Source organism: Mauremys mutica, chromosome 2 (assembly GCF_020497125.1).
Source record: "Mauremys mutica isolate MM-2020 ecotype Southern chromosome 2, ASM2049712v1, whole genome shotgun sequence".
Classification (NCBI taxonomy): Eukaryota; Metazoa; Chordata; order Testudines; family Geoemydidae; genus Mauremys; species Mauremys mutica.
In genome coordinates, this window is record NC_059073.1 from 250,468,743 (window position 1) to 250,481,702 (window position 12,960).

The following is a 12,960-nucleotide window of genomic DNA, read 5'->3' on the forward strand; positions in this document are numbered from 1 at the left end:
CCCTCGCGGCTGTCCCCGGGAAAGATCCCTGTATGCTTTTCCTCTGCAGCCTACAACACGTGGCTGTTAAACGACGGTCATTGTTATGCAAAGGAAAAGTCAAGCATTCACAATAGTAACATTAAAGTAATTCCCCTAATTAGATGCAGCAGTCGCCGAGCGAGATCACCCTGAGGCGGGTCTCCAGGAGAAACAGAGAGCGAATGCTGCGTGAATCCCTGCACAGACCAGGGCCCTATGCTGCCATGCTGGTCGAGGTGATGCTCCCATTATACCTCAGGATGGCCTGGCGCGGAAGAGTGTGCTTCCACGGAGCACCCAACAAGGCACCTCTCCCCAGGAACCTCCTGCGGAGGCTTTTCGAGTACCTCTCAGAGAGCTTCGTAGAACTGTCCCAAGAGGATTTCTGTTCGATCCCTATATGCATTGATCTTCTTTTTATATAGTTTTTATTCCTGTTTTGTTAAAAAATAAATGTTTACATGTTTATAGCACTTACTGACTGATCCTTCCCCTGATTCGGAGTCCGGGTTAACGGCCGGGGAGGGTTGGTAGGGGATCTCTGTGAGGGTGATGAAGAGATCCTGGCTGTCGGGGAAAGCAGTATTGTAACCGCTGTCGCCTGCCTCGTCCTCCACAAACCCTTCCTCATCTTCCCCATCGGCGAACATCGCCGAGAAACTGCCCCTTGACACTATCCCATCCTCAGAGTCCACGGTCACTGGTGGGGCAGTGGTGGCAGACCCACCGAGAATGGCATGCAGTGCCTTGTAGAAGCGGCATGTCTGGGGCTTGGCTCCGGAGCGTCCGTTTGCCGCTTTGATTTTTTGGTAGCCTTGTCTCAGGTCCTTGATTTTCACGCGGCACTGCGTTGCATCCCGGCTGTATCCTCTGAGTGCCATGGCTTTGGAGACCTTCTCGTAGGTCTTTGCATTCCGTTTTTTGGAGCGCAGCTCCGAAAGCACAGACTCATCGCCCCACACAGCGATCAGATCCAAGACTTCCCGGTCAGTCCATGCTGGGGCCCTCTTTCTACTCTGAGATTGCATGGACTCCTCTGCTGGAGAGCTCTGCATCGCTGCCAGTGCTGCTGAGCTTGCCACAACGTCCACACAGGAAATGAGATTCAAACTGGCCAGACAGGAAAAGGAATTCAAATTTTCCCGGGGCTTTTCCTGTATGGCTGATCAGAACATCTGAGCTCGGACTGCTGTCCAGAGCGTCAACAGAGTGGTGCAGTGTGGGATAGCTCCCGGAGCTACTAAGTTCGATTTGCATCCACACCTAGCCTAATTCGACATAGCCATGTCGAATTTAGCGCTACTCCCCTCGTCGGGGTGGAGTACCGAATTCGAACTAAAGAGCCCTCTAGGTCGAATTAAATGGCTTCCTGGTGTGGACGGGTGCACGATTAATTCGAATTAACGCTACTAAATTCGAATTAAAGTCCTAGTGTAGACCAGGCCGAAGACGTGCTAGCAAGGAAGCCACTGGATCAGGGGAAAGGTCACTACATTTATGCTGAACTGTTTTTTATGTGGGAGTTTGCTCAAGATATTAAGTGCAAACAATAAATTGTTCCCAGAAGAAAAGGCCTGAACAGACTGTGGGCGTGGCATTTAGTCCTTCCTGGCCTAGGGAGACAGGTTAGCTATTTACATGAACACTGCTGCTCCTCTTGTAAAACCAGTTTCTGACTTTATGGTAATTTACTGAATTAGGATTTTTTAAAAACATATATGTTTTAGGTAATTTTTTCCCCTATGATGTTACCCAAAACAAATCTCTAATCTGTAGTGTTTGATTTAAGACATTAACAAGGAATTCCAAGTTAAAGAAAGGGGGAAAAAACAGAATTATACAGTTTTCAGCACCTTTTTTTATTAGACAAATTTCTACAGGACAAATGATCAAACCTGTCCCTCCCCTCTTTCACACTGATTTCTTAACTACCATATAGTTCTTATTTAATGTTGTTAAAAATCCCACAAAAACCACTCTTACGTTCTTCTGGTTTCATTTCTGATATCTTCTGCAGCCAGTTCTTCCATGTTTGGCAGTCACAAGGTTCATGTGCTTCACCAAGACATTCCCTGAAAAATTAAGTCATAAATACAGTAGGTAATTGTTTAGATTAAATTCTACTTTGGTTCAAATTGAAAAATAATCAAGGCATATTAAAACTCAAATTAAGACAGGAAGATAAAGAAACCTACTCAATTGCTCTCACTTTAAAACATTCTTACATTTGCTTACAACCCAAGGTGGAGCTTCATGAAAATTAATGGGAGAATTTAAGTGAGGCAGCAAAGAAAAATGCTTTTTAATTATGATGGAGAATATCTGAAAAGCAGCTGGTATGTGCTGTTTTATGGGCTGACCAGTAACTAATCTACGCCCATATGAGATGGTCATACAGATTTTGTACAATGGGTGAAGTTGACCTCAGTTCAGATGGACTACGAAAGGCCTTTATTATTCATATTAAAGTAGTATTCCAAAGGCCCCAATCAGCATTGAGGCCTCCCTGTGTTAGATACTGTACAAACATATAGTAAGACAAAGTCCCTGCTCCAAAAACCTGTCCGGCTAAGTATAAGCTCCTAGTTTAAGTGGAGTTTATGTGGTACGTAGGCCCTCTACAGCTGGGATGAATTTCACCCAGAATTACTTGTCCGTGTCCACTGATAATCATTAATCCTTAATAACAAGGACAGTGCTTAAGTAAATCCCCCTTGCTTTCACACTCCTCTAATGCTGAGTGAATTTGGATTTCTACCCTTCCCAGAGTCCCTATGGAAAGGAGATAATATTGGTTGAAATTATATGGACACACAAGGAGTTAACAATGGGTCCCTCAAGATTTTCCAGATTTACTACTGCTAGTTTTCAGGATGGCAGTCAGTATACAGCAGCAGATACATGGCTTCCAGATGGTGCTTGGGTGTAGATGTGTCAACACGGATTCCAGAATTGTCACGACTTGCTCTTTTACTGGAAATACAGCAAAACAGCTCGAGACATCTGCCACATGAAATACACAAATAGTTTATAAATGGTGTATATTTCCACATGGATACCTGCTTTATCAAAGAAAATGCAAATTGTTTTTTTGAGGATCAAATGGTAAACTACTTCCTGCAATGCAATGTCATTAGCTACATGAATACTCATGATCTCCCTTGTCCTCATCACAACAGGGAACATGTGAGCAAGAAAAGCTTAAAGAAAACTTAAAGAGAGCCTTCTGAGCCACCCTCTTCTACCTGTACAATTGAAATAAGGCTAGGGTCAATCTGAGCCATAGGATGAAATCCTGGCCCCGTTGACTTCACTGGGGCTACATTTCACCCATAATAACTGTTCTTGGATAATTTTATATGTATGCAGAGAAAACAAAATTAGCAGAAAGGCAACTAACAAGAGAATAGCCCCCTTACCTAAAGGCTGATTAATTCACCCTACACAACAAACAAAGGAACAAAGACATACACACTGGCTTCTCTGTGAATTGTGAACTTTTGAACAGACTCACTTCAAATCCTAAATTTGGAATACCTGCAGAGACTTTGAACAACTCTAAAAAGAGAATGAATCAGGAATTACAGAAATACAGGTAAGAAATACAGATTGTCAACACAGCCTGAATCTTGGTGTACGTTTTGAAGGGCAAACAGCCTAAAAAGGAAGAAAGGGGAAAACCCAAATTACTACAGCTGCATCTCCTTGAGAGACAATGTTAGGTATTCTTCTAGAGATTGTATTCAGGGTGTGAGCATGGAAATCCTGAACCTTCTTTGTTGCAAGGAACGCCTTTGCTGACCACCAATAAACCTGTTCAAGTTAAGAGACTGAAAACTGTTTTATTTTCTAAAAATGGATAACTACTTAAGGTGCATTATTGGTCAGCCTTGTCCCAATTTCTATGACACTACTAAGTAGATTAGAATATCAGCTGTATTGCTTATATCCATTCCATTCTAGGTGTGCACACACCCACGTGCGTGGCCATCGGAGATTTTTGCCTTAGCGGTATTTGTAAGGTCAGCAGTGACGCCCCTTGAGTGCCACATTCATGCACTGCTATATCAGGCGCTGCCGACCCTATGCTCTCTTAGTTCCTTCTTGCCAGCAACTCCGACAGACGGGCAGGAGGGCGGATAATAGAATGGACATGAGCAACATAATCTCGAATAACAATTATGAAAGGTAGGTAACTACTTTTTCTTCTTTGCGTGCTTGCTCATGTCGATTCCATTCTAGGTGATTCATAAGCAGTACAAATGGAGGTGGGCTTGGAGTTTGCAGTCTTCCAGCACTGCCCTGCTGAAGCTAGCATCGTTCTGGGCCTGCTGGTTCAGCACATAATGGGCCATAAATGTTTGGACAGATGACCAGGTAGCAGCTCCACAGATCTCTTCGATTGGCACCTGAGTCAAGAAGGCCGCTGATGACGCTTGTGCTCTAACTGAGTGCGCTTTGACTATCGCCGGTGGAGGCACATTTCTAGCTCGTAGTAGTATCGAATGCAGACTGTGATCCAGGATGAAATCCTCTGAGCAGACACTGGGCGACTTTTTCATCCTGTCTGCCACTGCAACAAACAGTTGCATTTACTTACGGAAAGGCCGTGTCCTGCTGATATAGAAGGCCAGCGCCCTCCGGACATCCAGGGTGCGTAACCTGCGCTCCTCTTTGGAATTGTGGGGCTTTGAAAAGAAGACCGTTAAGAGAATATCCTGGCTGGTATGAAACTGGGAGACTACCGTGGGCAGGAACGCTGGGTACGGCCACAACTGGACCTTATCCTTGTAGAACACCGTATAGAGTGGTTCTGACGCAAGTGCCCTGATCTCAGATACATTGCGGGCGGACGTAACCGCCACCAGGAATGCCACTTTCCAGGAGAGAAGGAGAAGAGAGCAGGAATCCAGAGGTTCAAAGGGAGGCCCCATGAGCCTCAACAGCATAAGATTCAAATCCCAGGGAGGGATTGGATCCCAGATGTGAGAGTAAAAATGCTTCAGACCTTTCAGGAACTGGGCTGTCATGTCATAAGCGAAGAACGACCTGCCTTGGAAGGGAGAGTAGAAAGCTGAAATAACAGCCAGGTGGACCCTGACTGATGACAGCGACAAGCCCTGGAGCTTGAGGTGCAGCAGAATCACCTGCAGGGAGGCCTGCTCAGCACGTGAATCTTTTCCACTTTGCCCAATAGGTTGCTCTGGTGGACAGCTTTCTGCTGCCCAGCAAAACCTGTTTCACCTGAGTCAAGCATTCCTGCTTGTCCTCGTTTAGACATGCAGCAGCCATGCTGTCAAGGGCAGTGCCTCTAGGCTCAGGTGCAGGAGACTGCCATGGTTCTGGGACAGCAGGTCCGGCCAGAGAGGGAGCCGCAGCAGCTTGGCTACCAACAGGACCAGCAACATGCCGAACCAGTGCTGGCGAGGCCACTCAGGAGCTATCAGGATGACTCTTGCCCTGTCCCATTTGATCTTCACGAGGACTCTGTGGATCAATGGCACCGGTGGGAAGGCATAAATCAGGGCTCCCGACCACGGAAGCAGAAAGGCATCTGACAGGGAATCCTGATTCATCCCCTGGAGTGAACAGAACACGTAGCATTTTCTATTGGGAGGCGAACAAGTCCACCGGGGGAGTCCCCCACTTCCAGAAGATTATACTGGCTGCCTCTGGATGGAACTGTAGTAAGAGGAGGCCCTGAGATATAAACCTTGGTATCAGAGGCCTGGTATGAGGCCTAAGACCTGTACTAAAGTAATGGTCAAGACTTTGCTAACATAAAGCAAAGTTAAGCTGTGAGCCATAGGCAGGCCCTGCTCACAGAAACTGGCAAGGAAAGGGCTGATGCTGCAAGAAGATACGTACCTAAAAGGTACTGAACACTAGATATCAGAATATTCACATACTTGCACATTCCACACAGATAACAAGGAACAGGCTGGCCCATCCCAATGACAGGGGCAAAATGTGTAATATGCGTAATATGATGGATAGAGTTGTTTTGATCGAACCAACATGTACAAGGTGAGAGGCGGCACCTTACTACGTAAAGGGGTTGTACCTTGCTGCGTAGAGGGGTTGCACCTCAATACGTCAGGTGTGATGTGTATCTTGTTTGTACCTGTGTATAAGAATGCATCCCTGGGGCGGTGTCTTTGTCCGGCCGAGGGGGCAGTGGAAAGTCCTGCCACTGACTGAGCCGAGTCCATTGCCAAGAGGCACTTTCTCGTAGTATGCCCTGAATTAGGCTAAGAAATCTACAGGGAACTGCCATTGTGTCCAAGATTGCAATAAACCTGGCCGACGTGACTTTGCATCTTACTAGACTCTGGTCATTGGGGGGGTTCTCGTCGGGTTTGCTGTGTCAGCTATCTGCAGAGCTGGGGCAGCACACAGAGGGAACACAAGCACGCAGCCGAGTGATACTAACAAGGAGACAGCAGAGCACCACACCGGTAGCACTCTGACAACAGGAACAACCACTTGTGATGAGACAAAAAGGTTCTGCTGAGGCGATCCGCTAGTACATTCTTGGTGCCGGACAGGTGCTGGCTACCAGATGAATTGCATGGTTCAGAGCTTCTTGGTAAAGGGCCACTGACCTCGCTCTACCGTGTCTGTTGATGTAATACATTGTGGTGGTATTGTCTGTAAGGACCTGCACCAAGAAGGTCTGGTAGGCCTCCGAAATGCTTGGAGCTCCCTGATGTTGATGTGGAGGGCCAGATAGTCCCACAACTAGAGGCCCTGGGTGCTCAGCTCACCCAGGTGGGCTCCCAAACACAGGTCCAAAGCATTGGAAACTAAGGTTAGTGATGGGGATGGGGTTGCGAAGGGGACTCCCTGAAACACCAGCCTGGTGTCCAACCACCAATACAGGGATGACAGGATGTGATCCAACACCCTAATCTCCTGGTCCAGCTTGTGTCTGTTGGGGGTGTAAACCGACGACAGCCATGCTTGCAGAGACTGGAGGTGGAGCCGTGCATGACTGACCACACGTGTACGGTGGCCATGTGGCCCAGCAACTGCAGGGAGGTGAGAGCCGTGGTGAGTGGGCAGTTTCTCACATGGGAGATCATAGAATATCAGGGTTGGAAGGGACCTCAGGAGGTCGTCTAGTCCAACCTCCTGCTCAAAGCAGGACCAATTCCCAACTAAATCATCCCAGCCAGGGCTTTGTCAAGTCTGACATGGCCTGAAAACACGCCTCTGGGAGGAAGGCACTGGCTCGTGTGGCGTTGAGAACCGCCCCTATGAACTCTATGTGTTGGACTGGTTTTAATGTGGATTTCTGCTTTTGGGATTAGGAAGTAGCGGGAATAGAACCCCTTTCCCCGTATGTCCCGAATTGGGGAGCTCAGGCTTGGCAACCTCCTAGGCTGAGGCCTGACAGGAAGGCCTAAGCAGGTACTGGGGCTGCAGGGAAAAGCAGCAGGTCCAACCCCCTAGCCAGGGGCAACTGCAGTTGCCCCTGAATAAAGGAGCTAGATGAGGACTGGCAGTGGGTCACTGAGGCGAGGTGGGCTCAAGGGAGTGGGGTTCCCTGCGTGAGGTGCAGCACCCCAAAGTAAGGGGCACCAGGGTCTGGGAGGGACGTGGGGCCTACACATGGTGGAGATAAAGGGACCGCAGAAGGGCAGATAACAGAGGGTGAGATACTGGACTATAGAGGGTCCAGGGCTGAGAAAGCTAATTCCCAGGACAACCAGCAGGAGGTGCCACGGTGGTGAGTCACCGCTCTGCTACAGAGTCATTGTGTACAGTTCTCTGAAAACATCCACTCAATGTGCAGAGGCAGTCAAAAAAGCTAACAATGTTAGGAACCATTAGGAAAGGGATAGATAATAAGACAGTACATATCTTAATGCCACTATATAAAGCCTTGATATGCCTACACTTTGAATATGGCATGCAGTTCTGGTCACCACATCTCAAAGATATATTAGAATTATAAAAGGTACAGAGAAGGGCAACAAAAATGATTAGGGGTATGGAACAGCTTGGAAAAGAGACGACTAAGGGGGAATACGATAGAGGTCTATGAAATCATGAATGGTGTGGAGAAAGTGAGTAAGAAAGTGTTATTTACCCCTTCATGTAACACAAGAACTAGGGGCCATCCACTGAAATTAATAGGCAGCAGTTTAAAACAAATGTAAGGAGTACTACTTTACACAACACACAGTCAACCTATTGAACTTGTCGCCAGAGGATATTGTGAAGGCCAAAAGTATAACTGGGTTAAAAAAAAATAATTGATATGTTCATGGAGGATAGGTCCACCAATGGCTATTAGCCAAGATGGTCAAAAATCCAATCCCATGCTCTGAATGTTTATAAGCCATTGGCTGCCAGATGCTGGGACTGAATGACAGGGGATGGATCACTCAATAATTGCCCTGTTCTGTTCATTCACTCTAAAGCATCTGGGAATTGGCCACTGTCGGAAGACAGGATACTGGGCTAGATGGACCATTGGATTGACCCAATATGGTTGTTCTTATGTTCTTAATAATTTATATATTCTGGGCATTGATAAGAATTTTGAACAGAGAAACATATATATTTTCATATATACATGGGCTGAATATTAATGTGTGTACAGTGTGGGCCAAATTATCCATTCCTCCTTTTCTGCAGTAGGCATAACACCAAAAGTAAGAAGGATTCCACTTACCAAAACCCTTTTGATCTTTGGAACTCAAAAATTCCTCCTCCCTGAACCTTGATTACTCACAAATCCTAGCAAAACATATGCCAAATCTTAAACTAACTGCAAGTATAAAAAACAATTCTTCCTCCATCTCCCCAGTCTACACTAGTGTGTGTGTATGTTCTTAATAATTTATATATTCTGGGCATTGATAAGAATTTTTAACAGGGAAACTTGGCTGTATATTTGAGTAATTGTGTCCTAGCAAATTTCACACGAAAAGCCTCCTCCACAAAATCACTTAAGAATTAGCCTTACTGAGAGCCATACATAGTACAGTATGTGACTCCCTCAGATTAAATAAAACCCCAGGATTCTAAAAAAGCATGACCTAGTGGCTATCTGGAATATAATTGTGAACATGTCAACATCTATTCTGATTATACTGCAAACCTCTAAACCTAGAGCTCCATGCAGCTATTTTGTGTCTAGCACAGCTATTAATATATTGAAGTAGACAATGTTATATTGAAGTAGACAATCCTTTGCCACCCTAAAGGATACACACACACTAGTGTACACCAGGGAGATGGAGGAAGAATTGTTTTTTATACTTGCAGTTAGTTTAAGATTTGGCATATGTTTTGCTAGGATTTGTGAGTAATCAAAGTTCAGGGAGGAGGAATTTTTGAGTTCCAAAGTTCAAAAAGGTTTTGGTAAGTGGAATCCTCCTTACTTTTGGTGTTATGCCTACTGCAGAAGAGGAGGAATGGATACTTTGGCCCACAAATGTACACACATTAATATTCAGCCCATGTATGTATGAAAATCTATTAATGTCAAACTATACACCAACCTGTTACCGCATCAACAACCTACAGAGTTTCTTGTAGGCTTCTGCAGCATGGCAGCTGGCTCGAGATTTCTCTTGACCTTTAGATTGTCAGCAGCTGTGATAGTTTTATATAGTCATGTACAAATTTCTAATACAAACCAGCAGAAGAGATGCCCTTTTCCACAATCCACGGCAGGGGCTCTTAGCAATGGGAAGTTAAGTGTGTCTGAACCAGTTGTATTTGACCCTTGTCTTGTTAGCTTGACTGCTCTTTCACAGGCTCGTATAGGACACCATTTAATAGCAGGATTATTTTCAACAAAGGCCTGAAAAGAAGAAAAAAGAGAAGAAAATTACTTAACATTTGGGAATAGATCCTCATCATGGATATGAACTTTAACCTTTGATCACAATCTGTCTCTGAAGGAGCAAAGCCAAAGAGCATAAGACAGTCTTGTAATTAAGCCGGTATGGTATTTTAAAAATAATTATAAAAAGAGAATTATTTAATCACTAGCTCAAAAATTTTATTTCTTCCCTATAGCAATACTTAAGATTCACACTAAGACCTGAACAGCTACACCTCATGCAAAATGCTTAATGTGTACAAGTCTCTTCTTTTGTGAAAAGATTTAGGGTTTGGCCACACATGAAAGTTAATTCAGAAAAAGATAGGGTGTAAATTTAAAATGTATTAACTGTTCCTGATTATCTCAACATATGGACACACTTATTCTGGAATAATAGTACCTTATTCCAAATTTAAGCGTGTTCACCCATGGAGTTAATCAAGAATTGCTAGTTTGGAACAATTTGCCATGTAGACAATCTCTTATGGCAAATAATCCATTATTTTTACAGACGTATTTAATACATAACCTTTGAAATTTTACAGTGCATAACTGTACTGCTGTTTAAGAAATAAAACCTATGTTCTCTATCACCAATCTCAATATAATCAACTGCAATAAACTTTTAAAGAACCAGAATAAAGAACTCAGAAATTTGCCTCAATTTTTTTTCTGTCAGTGTAGAGTGTTTTCCCTTTTATTAATTATCTAAAATAAATTATGTGGAAGAAAAGAAACCTTTGGCTGCTCCCCTTCAAAACTGTGCTGACTTGCATGTCACTCAGAAGGTGAGGCTATGAAGGACACTGGATCAAATCTGGGTATCAGATCCCCACTTTGATGTATAACATTTTATGATCTCATGCAAAGTGACTTGCAAGACATCTAAGTAAGTCCTTGTACTACACATTTCTCTCTCCTCCCCACCCAGGGAATAATTTAACAAGTTATTTTAAGGATCCACACTACAGGCCAATAACCTGCATAGTTAATTAAAAGGTTACTTTTTAAAGATACATTCTGTAGCAATGGAGAAAATAAAATCTAGTATTAACCAAATCAAGATTTTCCACCATCTTTTCCTGTCTGGAATCTTCTGAAAGTATGGGCTAGAGCAAAACTCTAGTGATGTGAATAGAAGGTACTGTACTCAGGTACAGTAGAAATTTCCCAGAAACCCTGAATGGAAATACTAACTCATTTATCAAAATATTCTTCCAGAAACTCATTTAAAAACATTTTTTTAAGATATGCCAACAAAATATTCTTGGCAGTTTAAAATCTAGGTGTTGCCTGTTCTGGACATTAATTTCAAACCATTTTACAAATACTGAGAAATATTATTAAATTGCCCAGCACAGAAGTGTATTTTCTGTGCTTGAGGAAGAAAAATAATTATTCCTTTTTAAAAAATGTCCTCAACAGCATGCCAACTCCTTCATTACCGTATGTAAACTACATACAGTTCAGATCTACAGTATTAATTTATTAAACTCTACTTAAAAAAGGTACAGTCATATTTCACACAGAAGTTGCATTGTAATTGGAATAAGAAAGTCAGATACACTCTAGTCACACAGGAACAGCTTGACAGTTTACCTTAATGTCAAACAGTAGGTATCTTTTGTCCATCTCCCTGGAAACCACGCTTTCTATGATCTCTACAGGAACAAGCTGGAAGCAATCATACGCTGGGCAAAAAATGTTGTGAGCCTCACCCTCCTGAATTTTCAGATTCAAAAACCTGCCAGAATTGTGTCAGACAGAATTTGATAATAAAAAATAAATAAGTCAAGAAATTGATGAAAATTCATTGTCCTTATACTAACTTAATAAAATATACACTTTCATTTACATCTCTTTTTAAAACAAGAAATATGAATTGTCCCTTGGTTTTTACACTCAACAAGTACCTCAGATTTGAGGAGGCATTTGGTGGAAAAAAGAGTCCACAAGTGAAAAACTGAAAAAAGTACTTGAATGTATGTATGTATGTATGTGTGGTTTACACCTGTCTCCCATTGGCAAGTGCCCGCCTCTCTACAATATTTAATAAAACTGAGCAAAATTTCTTCATTAAGTCCCCAAAAGATGTATATAGCAGTACTTAATGTATGCACTAATTAGTCTGACAAGTAATTAGGTTTTACAATAAATAGCAATCCTTGTTCTTGTCAAAATACAGTTTGAAACACAAGAGCTTGATCTGAACAAATTGACAGTTAGCGAGACTAAATCAACTATAAGTCTTTGGAATGGCTACCTGATCCCATCAGCTATTAACTAGTATTTGAAATGAATCTCTACTTGTGGGATCATAAAAAAGATAGTCAAACTTAAAGATTATTTAAGCCTATTGTAACTTAGGCTATGTCTATACTTCAGATCCTCCTGTAACAATACAGACAGACAGATAGACACACACACACACACACACACACTGTTCCCCCACGAGTAGAAATTTAAAGAAACCCCTATGAAAACCCAGTTCCTGCTTCTCTGCCCCACCCCCACCCCAGAGCCCAGCTGGGGGGCCAGACACCCACAGGCCCTCTCCTCAGAGTCCTGCCTTGGGGTGTCCCCTGCCCAGACAGCCACACCCTCTCTTCCCCCCCTCGAGCCCAGCTGCAGGCCCCCTCCCCCTACCCTCCAGAGCCCAGGGATCCAGAGGGAGAAACTGGGTCCTGGACTTGTATGGAGTTTCCTGCATGCTGCCTCCTTTTTTTTTTTTTTTTTTTTTTTAAAGGTAATAATTGGAGATATACCAATCTCCTAGAACTGGAAGGGACCTCGAAAGGTCATTGAGTCCAGCCCCCTGCCTTCACTAGCAGGACCAATTTTTGCCCCAGATCCCTAAGTGGCCTCCTCAAGGATTGAACTCACAACCCTGGGTTTAGCAGGCCAATGCTCAAACCACTGAGCTATCCCTCCCCCCTTCAGGTCATGCCAGGAACTGCAGCAGCTGGGAACCCTCCAACTCCTTCCTCCTCCCCGGCAGTGTTTTTTATTTGAGAGTTGGGATGCTGGGGTTTGCTGGGTCCAGCAGCACCTAGTGGTGGCCTGTAGCTCTGCAGCCCATTTCTGCATGGGAAAAA

At 43.9% G+C, this 12,960-nt stretch overlaps 1 protein-coding gene across 6 annotated transcripts in view; it reads right to left on the reverse strand.

Moving 5' to 3' along the window:
* ANKIB1 (ankyrin repeat and IBR domain containing 1) overlaps positions 1–12,960 on the reverse strand; it is a 168,335-nt gene that overhangs the window by 30,778 nt on the left and 124,597 nt on the right. For all 6 annotated transcript variants that reach the window (XM_045003430.1, XM_045003432.1, XM_045003433.1 and 3 more), the window contains 3 exons: positions 11,465–11,609; positions 9,675–9,841; positions 2,005–2,093 (listed from right to left, as the gene is read on the reverse strand). In XM_045003430.1, coding sequence (XP_044859365.1) covers positions 2,005–2,093; positions 9,675–9,841; positions 11,465–11,609 — 401 coding nt within the window. The remainder of the gene's footprint in view (positions 1–2,004; positions 2,094–9,674; positions 9,842–11,464; positions 11,610–12,960) is intronic.